Source organism: Schistocerca serialis, chromosome 5, assembly GCF_023864345.2.
Source record: "Schistocerca serialis cubense isolate TAMUIC-IGC-003099 chromosome 5, iqSchSeri2.2, whole genome shotgun sequence".
Lineage (NCBI taxonomy): Eukaryota > Metazoa > Arthropoda > Insecta > Orthoptera > Acrididae > Schistocerca > Schistocerca serialis.
This window is the reverse complement of record NC_064642.1, coordinates 167,031,789-167,056,124: the sequence shown is the minus strand read 5'-3', so window position 1 is coordinate 167,056,124 and position 24,336 is coordinate 167,031,789. Positions and strand designations below refer to the sequence as shown.

General features: G+C 42.2%; 1 protein-coding gene across 1 annotated transcript in view; it reads right to left on the bottom strand.

Annotated features, from left to right (window-relative positions):
• Nucleotides 1-24,336, bottom strand: part of LOC126481822 (protein bric-a-brac 1-like) — a 1,776,705-nt gene that overhangs the window by 39,813 nt on the left and 1,712,556 nt on the right. Inside the window, exon 12 of the mRNA XM_050105780.1 lies at nt 18,668-18,697. Coding sequence (XP_049961737.1) covers nt 18,668-18,697 — 30 coding nt within the window. The remainder of the gene's footprint in view (nt 1-18,667; nt 18,698-24,336) is intronic.

Here is a 24,336-nt window from a genome sequence, read left to right as displayed (position 1 = left end):
ATGAGTTCCAAAAGAAATCCGTTGGAATTCGATTACTCGATAAATTCTCAAGGCTGTCAATTCAACTAAGTACCTGGGTGTTAAAATTACGAACAACTTCAGTTGGAAAGACCACATAGATAATATTGTGAGGAAGGCGAGCCAAAGGTTGCGCTTCAGTGGCAGGGCACTTAGAAGATGCAACAAGTCCACTAAAGAGACAGCTTACACTACACTCGTTCGTCCTCTGTTAGAATATTGTTGCGCGGTGTGGGACCCTTACCAGGCGGGATTGACGGAGGACGTCGAAAGGGTGCAAAAAAGGGCAGCTCGTTTTGTATTATCACATAATAGGGGAGAGAGTGTGGCAGGTATGATACGCGAGTTGGGATGGAAGTCATTAAAGCAAAGACGTTTTTCGTCGCGGCGAGATCTATTTACGAAATTTCAGTCACCAACTTTCTCTTCCGAATGCGAAAATATTTTGTTGAGCCCAACCTACATAGGTAGGAATGATCATCAAAATAAAATAAGAGAAATCAGAGCTCGAACAGAAAGGTTTATGTGTTCGTTTTCCCGCGCGCTGTTCGGGAGTCGAATGGTAGAGAGATAGTATGATTGTGGTTCGACGAACCCTCTGCCAAGCACTTAAATGTGAATTGCAGAGTAATCATGTTGATGTAGATGTAGATGTATTCACGATTGTAAAAGCGAAAGATTTCTGAATGTTAGCGATCGTGTAACTAAGCCGGTATTTGGATTCTAGCCCAGTATTCACCTGGTGGGATGCGGGATAGTGCTTAAAAACGACATCCAGGATGGACAACACACAGACCGCCGTCGTTAATTTGGCAGGTGGACTCGATCCGGGCCCGACGCACCTCCCCGTCCCGCAATAAGTAGGCCAACGTCAGCTCCTTGTTTCAACGATACTGGGAGGTGGTTCCTGTCGGGCTTCGAAGGATGGATAACCTGCTTCTGCGACGGACGAAATAGGCGAAGACGAGACAGCTATATCTTCTTTCTCACGGCGCTTTCCAGTGACAAAAACTCGGTGCCTTAAACTGGACCTCCTGATTCACATCGTCGAAAGCACTGTGACTGCGACTGTTTCTAACCACGTCTTTTAGGTTTCACATGGTCTATGATCGCCAATGTTTAAAGACATAATTTAACAACGTCATCGAGTGCTCCCACAATACGTCCATACCAGAAATTCAGCTCGCTCTCATTGTTTTCCAACATCAAACTATTCCCATTTCGATATGGTCCAAAATGTGTCAAATAGAATAACGATATAACTGCTCAACACCTGCCGTGTCATCAATGAGACTTGTAGTCACACATTCGAACACTGACCAATCGTTTCACAGGTTTGTCAAATAAGGAATTCAGGAGCTCTTGGTCGCCTGACTCATCTCCTGCACTCGTAAACTCTACGTAAGTTTTGCTAAATGCATTTCTAGACAAAACTACTGGAAAAAATGGTCATCAGTGAGGCTGAATTAACCACGCTTTCGACTTTGTGGGTTCCTTAGTAACATTTCTTCTTCGTGTTACGAACTGGGATTTCAGGCGCAGAGCCGTCACGTGCAGTGCTGTGGTCGACGCGCACCTGCCCACAACAGCAGCTGTAACTTGGTGGGTTAGGTTCCAGTTACATTGAAGCAATGCTTGTGTCAGCTGAATGGAAAGTTGTGATTGGCTCCAGACGCTCGTTCTCCTAGTATGTGGCCACATACCGCCAGAGTCGGTTGTGCCACTTTCAGTGTCTTGCTGAACACTGTACCTGGTAGTGTCAGTATGGGACCTTGTCAGAGCGCCGTAGATTAAAACTGAAGAGTATCTGGGTATCCTACACGGTGATTCCCCAGAAAATTTTATAAGAAACTGGCAGTAGAAATGGACTTCTGGAGAAGTAAAGAGAAGATAAGAAACAACGAAATAATAAAGAGAATGGAGGTAAGAGAAAGAATATATGACGCGATGCATAGAAGGAAGTTACAATGGTACGGGAATGTAAGAAGGATGGAGGAAGCCAGAATACCGAAAATGATCCTGGAATGGGAACCGGACGGAAAGAAGAGAAAAGGTCGCCGTATGAACACCTGGCTCCGAAATGTACGTTTAACAACGAGAAGATTTGGCGCAAAGGAAGAAGATCTACAAGATCGAAACACCTGGAGGGACGTCCTGAGGAGATAAATTAAAATCTTATGTAACAGATGTAATAATTTCCGGGTATTTATTATGTTGGAAAAAAAAACCTTTGTATAGAAAAAAATCTCAATAAATAAGTAAAAATAACGAGGGATAATAGATAGCTAATTTAGCGTAGCTACATGTAGTAGTTCTAATAACAAAACACACAGACACTGTATAGTCTACAACGGTGCCTACGCTATTCGTCGCTCTCCTTGTGTTTTAGTTAGAAATGATACACAGAGAAATGACTTCCAGTACGCTCTACACATGTTCTAATATCTCATATTTCACCATCACTTTTTTTTGCGCGAGACGTATGTAGGGAAGAGTAATGTGTTCTTAGAAAACTCTGTGAGATCAGGTTCTCAGAATTTTGATGCTGCTTCTTCTCGACGCTCTGTCAGATGAGATCAGGACTGCTTACTTGTAGCCTTGATTTCCTCCACGAAAATGGAAAAAAACGTCGTTGCTATAAATTTTTTTTCCGTGTGTCGTGCTAAAAGGGTTTCATTTCTGTGTATAAAAGTGTTATTATGCCGACTTCGTGGAAAAGAACTTTTACGAGTGGACGATTTGTTGCTTTGGAGATAATTTCATTTAATCGGCCTCTTGAATTTCAAAGAGAATGGCACTCACGCAGAAGTTCTAGAATCAACAACTTTCTAACTTACCTGCAGTGCCTTGAGAGATGTTACCTCCTGGTTTTCCCACATATTTCAACATGTCTACAAGTGTCCAGATATGCAATATGCCTGCGATACCTTCGTCGATCTAGAGTAAGGGCAGACCTTAAATACTTCTTGCGACAGTAAGCCGTTGGGTCTGCTTAATTCATGCTTGGCCAATTCCGCAGATATTCAATAGATATATAGACCTGCTAGTTGCGAGGAGAAAATTTCGACTGTTAAGCTCAAAAATGGAAGAAAAACTAAATTAAATTATATTATAGAAACAAGAGGGCATCGAAGAGGATTGTTAATAAGAAGAGAAACTCCCTTCAGACTAGAACTACATGAACCATTCGTTCACCGTAGAATTGCTGCTGCCGAACCAGGTGATTGCAAAAACAGAAGCTTTGGTGATGCAAAGGGCGCATAACCAGGGTTATTGATCAAAAAAGGAGATTAAAAGCTCTTACAGTGTTTTACGGTGAGACTACTTTCATGCTTTTCCCAACAGGACTATATATTTACTCATTGAGAAAGCACATGGAGAAGTGTACGGTCATGCCCCTTTGTTCATGTGCGAAGAATGGCTGAAGTTCTACAACCGTTATTTTCGATTTGTGCTATGGTCACACTGAAAGGGAAGGTCCATCAAATCGTTTTAGGCTGTGTTCGTTGAATTGGACATTTTCCCCAAACGCGTATTGAATCTTCTACAACGATAGTGTACCCCACTCAGATGGCTGGAAATGTCCAGGACTGGATTGACACCCGAAGAAGAAAGTGTACTTTTTTCTCAGATGTGAATATAATTGAACCCCTGCAGTCTGTACTGAAAGAAAAAAATAATAATAATAACGATTCGTTATTCTCAAACAGCGTATTTCGTCGAAAGGACTGACATAATTTCCCATTGATCACCATTGATCAGCATTTTTTCATGAAATGGAAATTTCTTTGCAAGGAATGTTATAATTTCCCACTTATGATTCAGAATTTATACAAATCGAGACTGGGGAAGAAACAGATTGTCAAAGGATGCCAAAGATGGCTCTATCGTCCAAAGATGAAACTATCCTCAACCAGAAAGCTTGTTTCAACACCGCAGTACTTAGTGTTGTGTATTAAACTGGGAACCTATAAACGACGGAGAGGCTTCGTCCCGCCATAGCCCTCAGTGGTTCACAACCCCACAGCAGTCCACCCACCCCAACGCCGCCCCACACCGAACCCAGGGTTATTGTGTGCAGTTCGGCCCCCAGGCACTTTCTTATTTGTTCTCGAAAAGGAAATACATTTCAGAAACGCATAATTGCCGGCCGGGGTGGCTGAGCGGTTCTAGGCCTACAGTCTGGAACCGCGCGACCGCTACGATCGCAGGTTCGAATCCTGCCTCGGGCATGGATGTGTGTGATGTCCTTAGGTTAGTTAGGTTTAAGTAATTCTAACTTCTAGGGGAATGATGACTTCAGAAGTTAAGTCCCATAGTGCTCAGAGCCATTTGAACCATTTGAAACGCATAATTTATTTAATGCGAACATTATTTCGATGAACCATTACTAAGTTTTCTTACAATTGTTTGTTATTGTCTCACTGATTTGCCATTAAGTACCAGTCGGCACAAGCAGCCTCCATTTTTGCAAATTACAATTTTCATTGCAGTCATTAGTAACAAATCTTGTGATAAACCCCCTAAGACAGAAGTTCCGACGGGATATTTATACAGGGAAAGAGATATTTTTGGTTTGCATATTAAAACTCAAACGTAAAGAGACGATTTATTACCGAATCATATCTTCAGAATTTTTTAAAAATCTTAGCTATGTAGTGGACTTAGCTCCATTTTGAACTGATATGACGTGTTTGACAATAACAGCACTTACATTTAGCCAAACAGAAAGTGGAAAACAATCTGATGAGCTATTTTATATAATTTCATTTGAAACTATAATTCATTCATATTCCTGGTATCAAGGACGTTGTTGGAAATGCAAGCCTACGCAGTATAATGAACTTATGTGCGGTCTTTGCGGAGACTACAGTTTCTCTTGTAAGAATCCGCACAAGATTGAAACGACGATTTTGTCCTGTTGGAATTCTCACTGCACTTCGAGATTCCGATAAACCATACTTTGACGATTTTGTTGTGTGGATGTGATAAAGGGCGAGACACTTGGATTCTCCCCCCCCCCCCCCCCCCCCGCCCCCCATCTCTGTGCATTTCAGCAGTATACATCTGTTCTCGACCCTGTCGGGATCGTTATGCTCAATATGTTGCCGGAGTACTGAACAACGTATACAATTACTTGGAGTGGTGATTACTGGTACAGATGCAGATATTTTTCAATTTACCCAGACAATACTTTTAATCATGTATTTTTCATTATCACATCTGAATTTCTGTGAAATTTACGCTCTCGGGCTTTGATTTCATTAATAAGAGCTTTAGAAGCGGGTTGGGACTGAAATACATGTATGTGAATTTTGTACTGCATCACATGACTTTATATTCGTGTGTCGATCAGAACGGTTTACATGTTTGTGGCACCCATCACTATTGCTGTCGACATACAGTGTGGCTCAAGATAGTGTGAGGTGTCACACCGTGTTTTTCAGTAAGTATGGCGACGTTCACAAACAATACGTGCTTCCAGGTACGGCAGTAAATGAATAATTCTATCAGGAAGCGTAAAAGAACTACTTAGAATCCAACGCGTTGTCCCCAACAGGTCTCTCAACGGAAAGCCACTCTCCACGTTGTAACGTCGACTTTATTCATCAGTATTACTACCTACGGAATATTTCCTGCAATATGCAAAAGGCCATCACGAGTACAAGATTGGACTCGAATGAAAAGTTGCACGAGGCTGTTATCGCAAAACTTTGCACAATTCTGTTAGGTAAACGATAAAATTGAAAATTCGTGTTGAGCAACATGAAATGAATCGTATTTTGAGTCAATAAACAGTCAAAACTGATTTTCAATTTTTAGTCAGATACGGTGAAGGCTCCAGCTAATCTCTCACGTGGAGCGTTGCTAATATTCTTGGAAAACAAGCGCATTATTCTTGTCAAATAAAGACCTTGAGGTATTTAGAGCATTCACAATGTTAACTACAGGAGCGTATTTTTCGCTGAAACCGTCTTCTCTAAAGCGCTTAGTGCTCCTTACGGAAAGAGTTTACTAGCTTTGACTTAAATCATTTGGACAGGACATAAAGCTACAACGTTTAGTTATCGAATAAATTTTCGTGGAGATGGGTAGTAAATGCGATATTACAAATACGCGCCATACTCTCGCTTGACTCTTGACATATCCACTGCTTTTCTATACGGATAATACGACAGCAAACTTATATATTTTCAGCAGCATCTAACAGGCAGTAGAGATATCTCAGACACTGATAATACTGATAGCCGATTCTTAGATTCATAACGATGATGTGGATGAAATTGTGCCCCCGCTTCTAACCTTCTGCTTTTCCTTTACTTCTTGTTCTGTGAATTCCCGTGGTGTGATTTTCAGTTGTTCTGTTTGAATTATCAGTCGCTTCATGAAGCAATAATCTGTCTGATTTTGCAATAACGTAATGCCAAAATAGGGTTAACAAATTTACATACTTTGTTTCGTCGATCGTGCTTGTAGCAAAAACCCTAATGTGGGAATGCCAAGTATTTATTTGTAGAAAAGATTGACGTAAGTTTAACAGGATACAACTGCATGATGTTCGTTCCAACTATTTAGCTTGCTTTAAGTAGGTGCTGCCCCAAAGCTCGTAAATGTCTGAAGGACGGCATGATTTACCGTCAAAAGCTGGTGATAAAAGCTCTTTATTGAACAACCAGTTTCTATCCACGGACCATCATCAGGCTCATAAAACATGTATATCATCATGTTAGGCGATTCAAAATCACTGGCGTCCAAAACTCAAGTCCATGCTTTCGGCACTGTACAAGTGTACTAAGAACGTAGAAAGACTGTTCGTAACGTTCATGCTAACTGTAAATATAACATAAATGAGTGCCCTGTCTGGAACATTATTTTATGATTGACGATGTAATTTATATTATTACTTGAGGACAATCATGGTATTTTTTATCTGACCTCAACGATTTTATATCTCGTAGTATAATGACGAAAATTTTAGATTAACCTGACAGAAAGCGGTGGTTCAACAAAGAAATTTCATCAGCAGCACGTGGCGCTAAATCATGACGTTGATCAAATTTCATTTGATGTGAACTTCCTAAGAAGGCGTAGGATTAAGGACAGTGAACGCAGCAGAGGTGGGCGCCAGAGGGATAGGTCATTCCACCTTAGAAACTGTCCGTTCATTTGTACTGCGATTTAAAGTAGTTGGCATTTGACAGCGAGCGGCTGGACTACTGCTGCCGTGAATACACTGCTGGGAGCTGTACTGACAGTCTCGGTTCCCACTGTGTTGGCACTTCCACTGCACAAAACTTTGTGCCTGGCAGTTCCCGTTGAGCCGTTACTGTAGGATATTCCTATGACGTTTACTTTCGCATGCGTTACTATATGCGACCGAAGCAGACGAAGGAGGGATGCAGGGGAGACACTACAGAGATATACACTATCTGGTCGAAATCACCCGGACACCTGTTAGTGTACATTAATATGGGGTGGGGGACTCTGGGAAGGCCAGTCCAAATCAGGAACTTAACTGTTTACAAACTGTTACCTCACGGATGCTGCTTTATGACATGCTGATACAATCAATCATCGTCCCCGAACCGTTTCTCTCCTGCACACAGTACACAATGCTACTTAATTTGTACATGTCCTTCCGCATGTACACTACTGGCCATTAAAATTGCTACACCAGGAAGAAATGCAGATGATGGTTCAAATGGCTCTGAGCACTATGGGACTCAACTGCTGAGGTTATTAGTCCCCTAGAACTTAGAACTAGTTAAACCTAACTAACCTAAGGACATCACAAACATCCATGCCCGAGGCAGGATTCGAACCTGCGACCGTAGCGGTCTTGCGGTTGCAGATGATAAACTGGTATTCATTGGACAAATATATTATACTAGAACTGACATGTGATTACATTTTCACGCAATTTGGGTGCATAGATCCTGAGAAATCATTACCCAGAACAGCCACCTCTGGCTGTAACAAAGGCCTTGATACGCCTGGGCATTGAGTCAAACAGAGCTTGGATGGCGTGTACAGGTACAGCTGCCCATGCAGCTTCAACACGATACCACAGTTCATCAAGAGTAGTGACTGGCGTATTGTGACGAGCCAGTTGCTCGGCCACCATTAACCAGACGTTTTCAATTTGTGAGAGATCTGGAGAATGTGCTGGCCAGGGCAGCAGTCGAACATTTTCTGTATCCAGAAAGGTCCGTACAGGACCTGCAACATGCAGTCGTTCATTATCCAGCTGAAATGTACGGGTTCGCAGAGATCGAATGAAGGGTAGAGCCACGGGTCGTAACACATCTGAAATGTAACGTCCACTGTTCAAAGTGCCGTCAATGCGAACAAGAGGTGACCGAGACGTGTAACCAATGGCACCCCATACCATCACGCTGGGTGATACTCCAGTATGGTGATGACGAATACACGCTTCCAACGTGCGTTCACCGCGATGTCGCCAAACACGGATGCGACCATCATTATGCTGTAAACAGAACCTGGATTCATCCGAAAAAAATGACGTTTTGCCATTCGTGCGCCCAGGTTCGTCGTTGAGAACACCATCGCAGGCGCTCCTGTCTGTGATGTAGCGTCAAGGGTAACCGAAGCCATGGTCTCCGAGCTGATAGTCCATGCTGCTGCAAACATCGTCGAACTGTTCGTGCAGATGGTTGTTGTCTTGCAAACGTCCCCATCAATGACTCAGGGATCGAGACGGGGTTGCACGATCCGTTACAGCCATGCGGATAAGACGCCTGTCATCTCGACTGCTAGTGATACGAGGCCGTTGGGATCCAGCACGGCGTTCCGTATTACCCTCCTGAACTCTCCGATTCCATATTATGATAAATCATTGAATCTCTACCAACGCGAGCAGCAATGTCGCGATACAATAAACCGCAATCGCGATAGGCTACAATCCCACCTTTATCAAAGTCGGAAACGTGATGGTACGCATTTCTCCTCCTTACACGAGGCATCACAACAACGTTTCACCAGGCAACTCCGGTCAACTGCTGTTTGTGTGTGAGAAATCGGTTGGAAACTTTCCTCATGTCAGCACGTTGTAGATGTCGCCACAGGCGCCAACCTTGTGTGAATGCTATGAAAAGCTAATCATTTGCATATCACAGTGTCTTCTTCCTGTCGGTTAAATTTCGCGTCTGTAGCACGTCATCTTCGTGATGTAGCAATTTTAATAGCCAGTAGTGTAGCATTTTCTTAAGCAAAAAAAGGGAACCACATCCTAACCACTTAAAAGACCCTCATACCACACCACCACCTCCTCTGTACTTCGCTGTTATTAAATAACGTCCTCCAGGCATTCGATAGACCCAAACAGACCCATCGGATAGACATAGGGTATAGCGTGATTCATCACCCGTTCCCTGTCATCTACTGGCCACTGGTGTCGCTCTTGACACATCCACAGCAAGCGTCGTGTAGCAGGGACTCTAGAAGTGTGTGCTTTACGGGGGGCTGTCCATTGTGTTTAAGTCGCTATGCGGGACTGCTGGTACCACTCTGAAACTCACGAGAGATCCCTTCCGCTGATTTCGTGCGATTTGTTACAGCCACGCTCCACAGTGCTTGACAGTCACTGTCCGTTAGAAGTTGAACTCCGCCTGGTCTCGGTTTAGCTGTCGTTGTTCCTTCCATTTCCACTTCACAGTCACATCACCGAGAGTCCACTTTGGCAGTTTCAGAAGGTTTTAATGTCCCTGATAGTCTTGTTACTCTGGTGACATCTAACGGCTAGTCAGTCAGCTCTCCTGACCGAGCTGTTCTGTCGTTGGTGAGGCTTCTCTACTGACAACACGTCACTCCCCGTCACCCCTCTAGTGACATCTAGTGGTGGGAGCAGGAGGAGATTAGTGTTTGACAAGAAGTTTACATTGTGTACAAAGTGTACCTTGCCGCTGGTATCGTGCCACTGCTGAAAATAGTACCTAAGCACATACGTAAAAATTATCATTCGATGTCGAAAAATGTGTTCCGTAGTGTTCCTATCAGGCATGTCTGTGAGGGCAGGCCAACAACTGAAATTTAGCACAAGCTCGGATTAGGGAAGGAAAGCGGCCGTGCCCTTTCGAAGGAACCATCCCGGCATTTGCCTTAAGCGATTTAGGGAAATCACGGAAAACCTAATTCTGGATGTCCGGACGCCCGGTTTGAACCGTCGTCCTCCAGAATGCGAGTTCAGTATACTAACCACTGCGCTAACCCGCTCGGGGAATCTGGACATTTTAAATAAGATTTTATGTATTTCTGTTGCTGACTGTTCTTAAGCTTGTAGCTTTCTCTGAGCATTTATCGCGAACTTTAAACATTTGCTCGTTATTGCACTTCACTCAACTTTCCAATTCACGAATATTTGTTTAATTTAATTACTTCTTTAGAAGAAGATGACTCTGTTGAAAAACACTAATGTTGCAACAGCGGCGGAATTAGTTGCTTTTGAGACGAGAAACAGTTTTATTGTTACTGTCGTTTTATCATCGCACCTGCCTGGTAGTTTTCTCTTCAGCTACGTTTATGGTAGCTTACTTGTTCCGTTACGTAATGTGTGAACTGCATTCCATATCGGTTTTCTATTTTACGCATTCATAAACTGGTTTCTTTCAAAGTGTAGTAAACAACACATGACGTTATTTATGTAGATATACGACGTCTTTCTGCAATTCATCACGTCTTCTGCTGTTTACTATCTGTTTCTTGTCCTTAAGAAGAAACGTAATTCTTCAGTAAATGTCTGTAGGTTAAAACAAAATTTAACTAAACAGTCCTGTGATGTGCTGTTTCATAACTCTTGTTGTGGTCAGGAAGCATATACGCTGACGAGACAAAGAAACTGATACCCCTGCCTAATATCGTGTAGGGTCCCCCGCGAACACGCATAAGTACCGCAACAGGACATGGCATGGACTCAACAAATGTCTGAAATAGTGCTGGAGGGAATTGACACCATTAATTCAGCAGGGCTCTCTATAAACCCGGAAGAGTACGAGGGGTCGGAGATCTCTTCCGAACAGCACGTTCCAAGGCATCGCAGTTATTCTCAATAACGTTCCATGTCTGGGGAGTTGGGTGGCCAGCGGAAGTGTTTAAACTCAGAAGATCGTTCCTGGAGCCACTATGTAGCAATTCAGAACGTGTGGGGTGTCGCATTGTCCTACTGTAATTGTCAAGTCTGTCGGAATGCACAATCGACATGGATGGATGCAGGTGATCAGACATGATGCTTACGTGCGTGTCACCTGTCATATCTAGACGTATCAAGGTCCCATATCACTCCAACTGCACACGCCCCACTCCATTACAGAGACTCCACCAGCTTCAACAGTCCACTGCTGACATGCAGGGTCCATGGATTCAAGAGGTTGTCTCCATACCCTTGCACGTCCATCCACTCGATACAATTTGAAACGAGGCACGGCTGACCAGGCAACATGTTTCGAGTCATCAACAGTCCGATGTCGGTGGTGACAGGCGCAGGCGAGGCTTAAAGCCTTGTGTCATGCAGTCATCAAGGCTCCACGAGTGGGCCTCCGGCTCCGAAAGCTAATATCGATGTTGTTTCGTTGAATGGTTCATACTCTGACACTTGTTGATGGCGCAGCATTGAAATCTGCAGCAATTTGCGGAAGGGTTGCACTTCTGTCACTCTGAACGTTTCTCTTCAGTCGTCGTTGGTCCCGTTGTAGCAGGATCTTTTCCCGGCCGCAACTATGACGGAGATTTGATGTTTTATCGGATTTCTGATATTCACGGTACGCTTGTAAATGTTTGTACGGGAGAATCCCCACCTCATCGCTACCTCGGAGATGCTGTGTCCAATCGCTCGGCTGCCGAGTATAACACCACGCTCAAAACTTGATAACCGGCCATTGTAGCAGCAGCAGTAACCCATCTAACAATTGCGCCATACACTTGTCGTCTTATATGGGTGTTGCCGATCGCAGCGGCCATTTCTGCCTGTTTACATATCTCTGTATTTGAATACGCATGCCTATACCAGTTTCTTTAGCGCTTCAGTGTATAACGTCAGATTTGTAATCTTCTTTTTGTTGTTATTGCAATATAATCCTCTACGTACGCTCCCTTTTGTACAAATCAGTACAAACGATACTGATCGCACTCACGAGATATTGTAGTCAACAGTCCGCTTCGTGCTGTCGCAGTGTCTAAAGAAAATGAGCCGAGTGCCACGACTGTATGTGTGATTAAACCTTACAACTAGAATTTATGTTATAATTCTGGGCGATGAACTCCACGACTGTTGTGAAGAAGCGGTTGATTTCTGTAGAAAATTGTTGGTATTGGCAAGAAGTTTACATTGTGTACAAAGTGTAGCTTGTCCCTGCGATTGTGCCACTGTCGTGAATAGTGCGTATGCACATAAGTAGAAGTTATCATTCGATACCGAAAAATATGTTCCGTAGGGTTCCTACCAGGCATGTCTTTGAGGGCAGGCCTACAACTGAAATTTAGCATCATGCTGCATAACCCTCCAACACTATAGCTCGTGGCAGGGACAACTCGGGACATAGAAAATACGATTCGTATAGTGGGAAACATAAAATATGTAGAATATTGATGTGTTCCGTAATTGGAATGGTATTTCTGTAAGAATAACAGGGAGTGCCACGTGAATGTAATCTCTCTCTTCAAGTATTCTTTCTTTTCACTCACCAAATTTACTTTTTTATCATCTTAAATAATTGAGAATTATTACATATGTTTTCGAAATAACGAAATGAACATATCTAGACTGAAGTTGTGGTTTTCAGTCCAAAAAATGGCTCTAAGCGCTATGGGACTCAACTGCTGTGGACATCAGTCCCCTACAACTTAGAACTACTTAAACCTAACTAACCTAAGGACATCACACACATCCATGCCCGAGGCAGGATTCGAACCTGCGACCGTAGCAGTCGAACGGTTCCGGACTGCGCGCCTAGAACCGCGAGACCACCGCGGCCGGCGCGGTTTTCAGTCCCAAAACTTGTTTAATGCAGCTCTCCATGCTACTCTATACCGTGCAAGCCTCTTCATCTCCGAGTAACTATTGCAACCTACATCCTGCTAAATCTGCTTGCTGCATTCATCTCTTGGTCTCCCTCTACAATTTTAACCGACGCTTTCCTCCAGTACTAAATTGACGATCTCTTGACGCTTCAGAAAGTGTCCTACCAACGCAACCGATCCCTTCTTTTAGTCAGGTTGTACCACAAATTTCTCTTCTCCCTAATTCTATTCAGTACCTCCTCATTAGTTACATGATATACTCATCTAATATTCAGCATTCTTCTGTAGCACCACATCTCAAAATCGTCTATTATCTTTTTGTTTAAATTGTTTATTCTCCATGTTTCACTTCCATACATGGCTACTCTCATACAAATACTTTCAGAAAGGACTTCCTGACACGTAATACAATACTCGATGTTAACAAAGTCCGTTCAACTGCTCTTTCAAGTCCTTTGCTGTCTAGACTGAAAAGAGACTATAAAAACCTTCATAGTAGTTTCTACTGCAAAGTTAACCGTCGTGGGATAGTGGTGTGTTTAGCAGCTTGGACATCATTTTACTCTATATTTGCTTATCTTGAAAAAGTAGTATTAGTTCACAGACTGAAAAAGGGATAGATGCAATGTGTGGTGTTCATTATTGATATTATCAGTTATCTGCAGGTTCTTAATAGGAGCAGAAATAGGGACAAATCTGTTACAGTCTTACACAAATAAATTAAAGTATTCATGCTAAAATATACAATTAACCAAGGAATGTCCAATCAGGAAACTTTCCTTGTGGCAATAACAGTGTAATAACTAATAATACTCATGAAACCAGTACCAATCCAATGCACTTTTGCTAATTTCCTAAAATGATTTGTTGTTTGATGGCTTGCGACAACTTTATGTAACTTACGGAAACGATCATGCCAAATTTCGAGTTACTTCATTTTTGACTACAAGTTCTGCAGAATGGCTAACTCTTACACAAGGGGGGACTGATGACCTTCGCTGTTTAGTCCCCCTTAAACATCCCAACAACCACCATCTTACACAAGTTTGTGTATCACGCATGGTATGTAGTTCTCGCAAGTAGAAAAAGGCAGATTTAGTACCTACAGCCTCGGCTGCATATTAGTCTTATTTACAAAGTTCCACAGGAAAGATAGAAACTCGCAGTCTCCCCCATCTATGGAAAAGAGACATCTGGCAGTATCTAAAAAAAATTGAAAAGCTATTCATGTCTAAAAATATTAAAAAGCTAAACATGCCTTATTATAAAGTCTCTAATTTCGTAGGTAGCTTATTGTTTTCACCCAAAAAGACAAATTTCATTTTGTAAGGTTCTACTTGAAGTATTTTCTCTTAAACTTACTAGATCAGGAGCATCTCATGGGAAATGCAAACTCTAATACAAGTCCAGTTGTAAACACTGCACACTTCCCTCAATGTGCTGGAAAGTATCCACACACATAAACCTGTTTTATTTGTGATTGACAGATGGGAATAGGGAGTGCCAACCAACCCGCTTTGCAGGGAAGTCTACATGTCAGGGGTAAGAAATGTTTTTTCCTGACTCTGACATGTTGGCTGTCCTGCACAACAGGCATGTTGTGGAAGTAATATTGGCCTGCTTTATTGCACCGTAGAAACAGGGATGAAGAGGTGAACAGACAGAGGGAGGAAGAGATGGATACAAAAAGGGCGAGTGTGAGCTGTGTTTAACACATATGTCGGTCATGCTGGGAGAAAAGGCCATTAGAGCAATAAAGACAGGCTGCCTCCAACCTCTCTTGTTCGTTCAGATGTTACTAGCAAAATAATTTCAGTCGAAAGAAAGGAAAGAAGATCAGGGTTTAACAATGCGTCGATAGCTGAGTCATTAGACACAGAGCACACACTTGGATTGCGGAAGGAAATGTTCTGTTATTCATCTTAAGTGATTTACAGACGTATAGAAAAGAAAAGCAGTCGTTAGTCCGAAGATTGTTTTGAACAAAACAGTGCTTTATTAGGTATGATGCTATTGGAGGTGATATACCATTGTCTTCCTCCAACCTCTGAAGTGACTTACCTAGCCAGTTATAGGGGGACCTACAGTCTGACATGGACTAAGAACCACAGTGCAACATGGCCTTTTCCGCATCAACAAACATTGTCAAAGGTGAAAGAAGTGATAAGTGACAGATAAAAATCCTAGGACTGACCAGGGATCGAACACAATATCTTTTGATTTGTAGTCTGGCACTTTGCACAGAGTCATCGAATCTGAATCACGGAAAACCTAAATCTGGATGGCTGTCCGGGGATTTGAACTGTCGTCAGCCTGAGTGCGAGACCGATGTGTTTTTTACCCGTACATGACCTTAATGTCATTCACCTCGTATGGATAAAACGTATTTCGAAAAGCAATGTCTACTTCTGCTGACGAGTCAGTTTTGTTTACGAAATGTATTTGTGTGGTATAAATCAATTCAAACCAGAGTTGTTCTATACATAACAACATCTAAAAGTACCGGTTCTCAGCGTTTATGGTGTCTCATATAAGAATTTGGCATCTGACCAACTGTTCCACAGCAGAGGGGGGAACGCATAACTGCTGGTTGCTCACATGGCGTTGCAAAGAAGTTAAGCACATCTCAACGATGTTGAACTCGTTAGAGATATGAGTCCAGTGTCTTAACCAATGAGTTACACCGTCTGGCAAAAGTACATTAGAGTTATACGTATGTATAAAGTTCATTAATCGTAACGGCTCTTCAGTGCAGTGACGCCCCTCCCTTAATTAAAATGCATTTGTTGGCAGTACACTTCTTCAGTGTCATGCACCGCTGTTAGAGTTGTGAGATCAAATACATCGCATGAGAGACGTGTTTTGAAACGTGTTTCTATTAAAGGAGATAAATGTGAGGCAGTTCAAACTTCCGATATCTGGAAGCAGGAATAGTCTTTACTGTGCACACGCAACGCTGACGAGGGGCAGAAGCTGCTGTGGAGTGAGCAGCTAGTTCATCCTACACTAACAATAAGTAGGAGGGCTCGCCATTGTCCACGGCACTGCGTTCCAATTACAGAACCACTAACTCCACGATGAGGCAGCCGGATCATAGTCCTGCAGTCGGGTGACGAACAAAGGCACCGCAGCGCAAAAGCGTAGCCTAGTTTACGCCCCATGGTTTCATTCCAAGCCACGTCACGTCACTAGTGTATGTGTGTGGAAGGCCAGCAAATGTCAACATTGATTTCCAGTCACTGATGGCCGTGTATTGAATCGAACCTTTTTTCATGAAGATTGGCCGACTCTTACTACTAATGTTAGGGGATTGTCATCTGCTACGAATTTTACCTGATTACGGTTTTGCCGAAGGACTAGAAGTTGTCTATTTCATGGATGATAGTTAATAGATAAATAGAACTTGGCCACTGTTATTCACGTTATGGCGTATAACCTATGTAGCCCTGAGAGACAGCTCCTAGACGAAGTATTTGTTTAGACAAGCAGAGACTTTCCAATATTTTCAGCACGCACCTTAGTCTAAAGCACAAAAAAGTGGAATAATGCGATTAAATAGACGCATATTCCACATTATTTTATTATCTGATCGGTGATAAGTCACTGGAATGTATTTAAAGGGGAGTTTCGCGGTTAAAAGTGAATTTACGTTGAATAGTCAAATGAATGAAATGATAAAAAAAATTACGTCTATTCCTGAAAAGATACGGGAACTGCTGAATAAGGTGCCTGGCCCTTCGGAATTCCTTTTAGATTTTAATATGAGTACGCTGCAGAATTACTCCCTTTCTTTGCTTACATTTCTGGCGAACTTAACATACAGCAAAGAGTACAGACAACTGAGAAATGCGCAGGTTACTTTCGCTTATAAGAATGGTAAAATACCAGTTGTGCAAAATTGTATACAGGGTGAATCACCCACAACTTGAACCGCAAACGTTGAGGAAACGGAAAGTGCTATTGATGTGCGGTTTTCACAGAATGGATTGGTAGTCAGGGACTAGTATTGTAAGCCAATAAACAGATTGAAATAATACTTATAAATTGTATTTTTGTACAAATATACAGTTTTTAAGTGGAGCAGTGCCTGCAGACGTTGACAAACTAAAAGTAGTGTAAATCAGAACGTCAGTGGTGTTCGTTGCAAGATTCTAGTGAGAGCCGTTTACAAGATATGGTATTTTGAAACATTTCCACACTGACACTTGTTTGTATCATTCAGCCTGCATTGTTGCTAGATACGATGTGGTTATGTTCGATTAAAGTGTGGTTCTGTGTTCCTTCAGTGTATCGCGAATCAGTCAGTATGTGACAGTCCAAGCGGCCTGAACAGATGGCTCTAAGGTATGTCAACGGCGAAACGTTAAATCTCTTGTCGTGTTATATTTTGTTGTATTATTCTTTGTGTAACAGCAAAGATTGATTTTTGTTTTGTGACGTATTAGGCAAAACCATGATCTGCAAAGTGTGGAACACGTCGACAGTTAAATCGCTCTACGTGTTTTAAAAATTTGCAGCTTTATGTATGATTAAGGACTGCGAGAAAATCGCGCGCGAGCCGCTGTAAGGTCGGTGACACACGAGGACGATTAGGATTTTAAGTCCCGTCGACAACGAGGTCATTAGGTGCTGGATTGGGGATTGGGTAAGGATGGGAAAGGAAATCGGCTGGGTCCTTTTCAAAGGAATCATCCAGGCATTTGCCTGGAGCGATTTGTGGGACCCGCAAGAAACCTAAATCTTGATGTCCGGACGCAGATCTGAACACTCTCGGTAGAGGTGGCGCAGTGCTGCGTGAGGAATCACAACGGAACACTGCACCGGCGTCCTTGACAAAGTGTTATGAGAATTATTACGCGTATCCCCTACGTTTAATGGATTTAATATATTTTCTGTGTCCCAATTTTTACACTGTCCAATCTAGCCACTGTTACGTATGATGTTGATGATGATGATGAAATGATGAGGACAACACAAACACCCAGTCCCCGGGCAGATAAAATCCCCAACCCAGCCAGGAATCGAACCCGGATCCCCGTGATCCAGAGGCAATCTGTTTCAGTCTGAAACAATTCGACGCGTATTCCAAAGACATCCAAGTAATTATAGGTTTGGATTCGCAAACAATCTCAGCATGGAACTCTGCTTAATACAAATGAGCTCTCCTTAATACAAATGAGAAATCACTCACTGAAAATCACTGAAGCGTGACAAAATTTGTAACTACTGTAGTTCCATGAAATGTGTGAAAGTCCTTGAGAGTTTCGAGACATCACTGAATAATGTGCAATTATGTGTAAAACTGCGATGTTTTGTATCTATTCTTGGAAGAAAAGTTTCTTAGTATATTTTGTTGCTTCTGTCTATCCAATACATTTGTATTTGTACTTATATATGCTGTATCGAAAACAAAACATGACTCGTATAGTAGGGATTTAAGCGTAAGATTCAGTAAACTGGACTGTTGATTCTTATGTATTTTAAAGGTCTGTCATCGCGCGTTACACTGTGTTTAAGACTTCACAGATATAATGGTTTTATCTTTATGTAAGTAATGATGTCTACATCTATGGCTACCTCGTGGGCAGTCGTAATATATTTCTGACGGAGAACCAACCTGAGTACTGTCCACCGGACCGTGACCATCCTGCAAAGCAAGAAAGGAAAACAAGTGAATAAATAAAACTGAAAAGTGCACCGCGTTGGCACAAGCTGCACACGCCACTGTTATACATTCTCTGAATGCCACAATAAAATAAATTAACAAGTCTCCAGCTGCAGTGCCTGCAGGAAATTCGGAAATAAAAGTCAACCTCGTATCTCCAACTTCAAGTGAGGGAGAAAGACTGGTAGCACAGCTTCGGACGGTTTGCGTCTGAACGAATGCAGCAGAATAACTGCCGAGGATGATGTTTCGAATTTGTCTTAGCAGCTCAAGAAGACTAACCCTTGTGCAAGAGTTGAGAGAAAAGTTATGCGAATAAAGAACAAATTCCTGCGAACGATTACATAGAGGCACATGTGCAACTGAAAGAGAGAGATATTTGCCACTTTTAAATCTACTTAAATTAAATGACACCAAAATTCAAACGAAAGAACACCTGTCAAAAGAAATAAGGGTACATCGATTTATGTCCACTGTTATACAACTTACAATATGCAAATATTTTTCAACAGCTGAAATAAACTGATAGAGAACTGATAGGCAAATACGAAGAAACAACGTGTAATTACAAAAATCTAACAGAACGCTCTCAGTGTAAGCACGAAAACAAGTAGACGATCAGTGTAACAAACATTTTGCATGATTCAGAAGTGGAACAGAAATAAAATGTAAAACAGGGAAATCAACGACACATGCGGGATACTGAGAACAGTGTAGATGAAATTACTGATACGACAACAAGTAACCGATTGAACAAGAAAGTAAACACCACACAACAGACTAGAATGCAAAGTTTTGCTGAACCTCAGAGGCAAGATGAAAAAAAAGGAAGAAAATCTACGTCTGGAATGAACGTTAACCAATAATCTTTTTACCGCTGGTGGATTAAGAAATGAGATTTAGCAAGGGAAGATGGTACCGTTTTTCGGAAGGGTTAACTTCAATTTACTCTTCAGTTATCCTAGTTTTGGGTTTACGTTGTTTGCTTAAATCTGCCATACGTAAACTAGCATAACCCGATTACTTCACCCACTTCAGTCCATAACTGAGCTAGCGTCCACCTGTAACTATGATGTTAAAATCTAGAAAGAGGAAAAACAAACACGTGCGAGATTAGTCAGAGGTTGTTCCCATATTTCACGGAGCACTGGTGTCTAGAGTAAGAAGTTACGTGGGATTCATACGATAAGACAGCGTTCTTAATCCTGCCGGAGAAGACAATGACACTATCCAACAATGTACGTTAGAGATAACGAACAACAAACTTCGCAGTCTTTTTTAATTGAAGTTACATATTAAAAAATAATAAATAAGCAGGGAAAACAACCGACCATTAGCACATTACATACGATAATTTTTCGATTATTGTGAACAAGTAACCTTCGATAATACTAATCTGACATCAGAAACGACACTAGTAAATGACATGAAGCCACATTTAAGCATGTTCACAGTTTCTGCAGTTGCTGTGACATCAGCATCATAAGAGTCGATGAGAGCTTTGTGTATTCCCTTGTTCCCTTTGAAACTCATCCTGAATAAGTTTTATTTAATTATAAGGGATAATTGTGTGCAATAAGCCTCAACTCCTAAAGCCAAAGCCTTATTTGCCCTGGGTGTAAACAGTTCGAATCCTTTAGGGCGACAGAGTTTACGCTCGGAATGTCAGTGGCAGCGTAATAAAGACGGGGGTGTATAGTTTATGGTTACAGCCTGCATGATAACGTCCTCAATTAAATGCTTAACTTCTACGCGTTATCCTATGATCTGTCGACGTTGGCAGTTATGCATCCATCGGGTGCAAACGGTAAGTCTGATACTCCTTTTGTTGCGGGATATGGGATGATAGAGGATGACAGGATGTGGGAAGGCAGGAGGTATAGACTTTGCCTACCTTCGATTCCAATCATAAGAGGAGGAGCCTCTTTCGAATCAGAGTCCTCTCATCCAGTTTTAGGTTTCCTATCATTTCCCTAAGCCAGTTCGGGAGAATACAAAGTAACTTAAATGGGGTCCTTCCATATACTCCTATACTTATGCTAGTGTCTGGTCTCACGTGATCTTTTTAGAAAAAAAAGCTAAATCTTCACGGGAAAGGAAATAAGCGCAGTATGTGGCATTCTGTTTACTTTCGATAACTTCATTTACTTCCAGTGGGAAACTCGAGACATATTCAGCTACATTGCTCATATGCACGTACCTGTATGAATCTGTGCAGGTGCTGAAACCTTTCGGTGGATGAAAAACCTCTTGATTCCATCAGCGATTAATTCTGAGACAGTTTTGACGGGTATAATACGGATAACAGCGTTTTTAATGATTCTTCCAGCCTGACTACAAAAACGACCGCTGCGTTGTCGCAAAGTTACGTAGTTGGACCTTTCTGGGAATCGGGTTCTATGATGTTGGCGAAATGCCATTCAGCAGGGCCGCATGCAGATCTGAATAATTTATACGATATTTACTTGGAGCCGCTGTGGTAGATCATAACGGACAAATATCGGTTCAGAAGAAACTTGCTTAATACGAATTTTTTTAAGTGCAGAGATCTCTGACTGCGGTTTATTGCAATTCTGACCAGGCAGAGGCTCTCACAGCCGACGTCGTTGGGAATATGACATGGTTTGCCAGCTTGTTCTGTGAAGTAGCTAAGGTAGCTTCTGGGTATTGGACGACAGTAAATTGCTAACGGAGGGTGAACCAGTGCAAGGGGCTGTACTTAATCGTTCCGGTGTTGATGCAGAGTGCACGTCATTCAGTGCAGGCTGCAAATGCGCTGCGTGAAGCGTCCACACCGTTCGGCATTTCTGTGCACTGCATCTGTTTGCTGCGTGTGTAATGTCCATTCTAAGGAAATCTCAACGCTTAGAGGAAAATCGACATAGGCGAGCACAGTCTGTTCCGTAAACTCGCTTCTTGTGCTGGTTTTTTCATAAATGACCGCAGGAAATCTTGTCTTGTTCATTACCATGATTTCCTCTGAAATTTGTGGTTAGAAAGGTGAAAAATATGGGGAAAACAAATTCCATTAAGTGCATAAGGAAAATATTCTAACGAATAAAGCTACCGGTTATTAATTTTAACTTCTCAGCAGTTACAAACACACAAACTATTTTCAAATTATTTCGTAATTTTCATGGACGCTATACGGTGGCACCTGATGTCCAGTAAATGTCTAGAGCTAACTAGAAGAAGATTTCACCACATATGGAGAGTGCATCAGGGTATTGCAGAACAATTAATTTCCCTATGTTATCTAAGTTTTCTTTCTTAGACTTTAGCGTCCTGTTGACGAACTCTTTAGGGTAGGGGGCGCAAGCACAGATAAATAATACTGAAAGACACGTATCGACTGCATCTCGTTACAAGAAATATTCCAGTATTCACACGTGCCATCTAGAGAAAACTGCACAAAATCTAAATAGTCTGTAACTTACTGGAAGCAGACTATCATTTATTGACTCAAAATTTGGCACTTGGAATCACAATCTGGCGAACACGATTTACTCGTATTTATTAAAATATTAAGCAAAAAATAAGCTAAATTATCCATATGAATAAGAAAAGTCACTTCGAATTTTCTTTTCCTGTGTTTTACATAGTTCGTTCTTGTACAGATGACACCTGCTTCGATGTAATGATTTTCTAACTTAAATATCTACAGTGATACCGTAGTGTGTATGTGTGATGACAAATATGAATAAGGACACAAGAGAAACACAAATAATCCACGACGAGTCGCACAGCATACTTTGGTACGGAAACACAAGGAATCGACTTCAACCACTCTTCTGGAGACTAAGAGTCTAGTTTTGATTGATTGTTGGTATTGAAACTGTAGGTGATGGAACTAAGTTGGACGAGGGCCTGACGATGAGAAAAAAACATCAAATTATTACAAACGCGTGAAAATAAGCAGTTAAAAACTCTTCTAAATTTACTGACAGATTTAAATTTATTGACTGCCCAAACCTCGAGCAAGAATCAGAAATCTCCGTGAAAGGATTATTGTATACTGCAGACAGATGCAAGTCACGTCGTCTTTAGCAATCACATTAGGCTTACTTGTCTTTCACTGGCTTTTTTTGGTTATTTTATTTTGTAGGGTTCTGACCTGAGGATCTTTACACCCAACTTTTGTGTAGCTCACATAACATCACAATATTGGGGCAAAATATTTACTACGGATGTAGTAAAAATCCCACAACATGATAAAGTTTAGATGAACATATATTCAATGCTTATAATGACTAGTTCATCATCAAATTTTGAACAATGGTAGATTCACAAGACTCCTTAGACGTAAGTACTGTACAACATGCAAAATATCAAAATATTATTTACAATGATGTTGGACCTGTAACATACGAGCAAGAATATGTGATTACAAAGTTTATGGTATTGTGTAACAGCATCACTTTGTATTATTGACTTGGGAATAGTACAAACAACGGAGGCTCATGTTTGTGCTGGTCATGGAGGTCATATGTGGATAATTGACTAATTAATGCGAGTTTCTAACGTGACATGGAGCATTTTTATTATTCCCAGTGCCTTATTGTCCGCAGCTCGTGGGTGGATTTGCTGCCTCTGGACTGAGGGTCGCGGGTTCGATTCCCGGCCAAGTCAGAGATTTTCTTCGGTTTGAGGCAGGGGGTGGGATGGGCTACTGGGAGTTTGTTTGCTTTACTTATTTAATCTCATCTTCATCGACACCGAAGTCGGAGAAGTGGCGTCAAGTATGACGGGCAGTCAAATGGAAACCGAACAGCCGCCACAACGGGACCATGGGATGGTTCCATTGAAAAGTAATCACCACCCGCGTTAAGTCATTTATCCCACTGGGAAACGGGTCGATCGATTCCTGTTTCGTAAAACGCGGTCGGTCGTTGAAGCATCGACAACCGCACGCATTAGTGCAGTTCCTCGTCCGACTGAAACCGGTGTCCACGCTTGTCTTTCTTCTGGTCGCCAAATATTTGAAAATCACAATGTGAAATATATGGGCTGTAAGGAGGATACTGCAGTGTTTCCCAAACAAATCGCTGATGGGTAGTCTTCGTGCGACTGGCAGTGTGGGGGCGGGTGTCATCGTGCAAGAGAATGATTCCGTCCGACAGCATTCCTGGGTGTTTTTGACTGTATGGCGCGTCGCTGTTTCTGCAAAAAGTGTCTCCACAGCGCTGCGCACTGGTTGTGGGGGCCCTGCACCCGAAGGAGGAGATCACCATGACCTTACTGGAGAGTGTATGAACAACTTCAGATTTCTATGGCGGGGGAGATGTGGGATGCCCCACTGTTAGTTTTTCCGTCTGCCCTCGGGCTGTCGGACGGAATCATCTATTTGCACAATAACACCCACCACAGCGCCAGTCGGATGAAGGCTACACTTCAGCGATTTGGTTGGTAAACAATGCAACATCCCCCTTAGAGCCCTGATCTTTCAACGTCTTTGGCGACCAGAAGAAAGACATGCATGGACGTTGGTTTCAGCCGGACGAGGAAATGCAAGAGTGGGTCAGTTGTGGGTCCGTCAGCTGCCGACCGCGTTCTACAGTACAGGAACTGATCCTCTCGCCTCCCAGTGGGATAAATGACTTGTCTTTTGAACAGAACCTTTC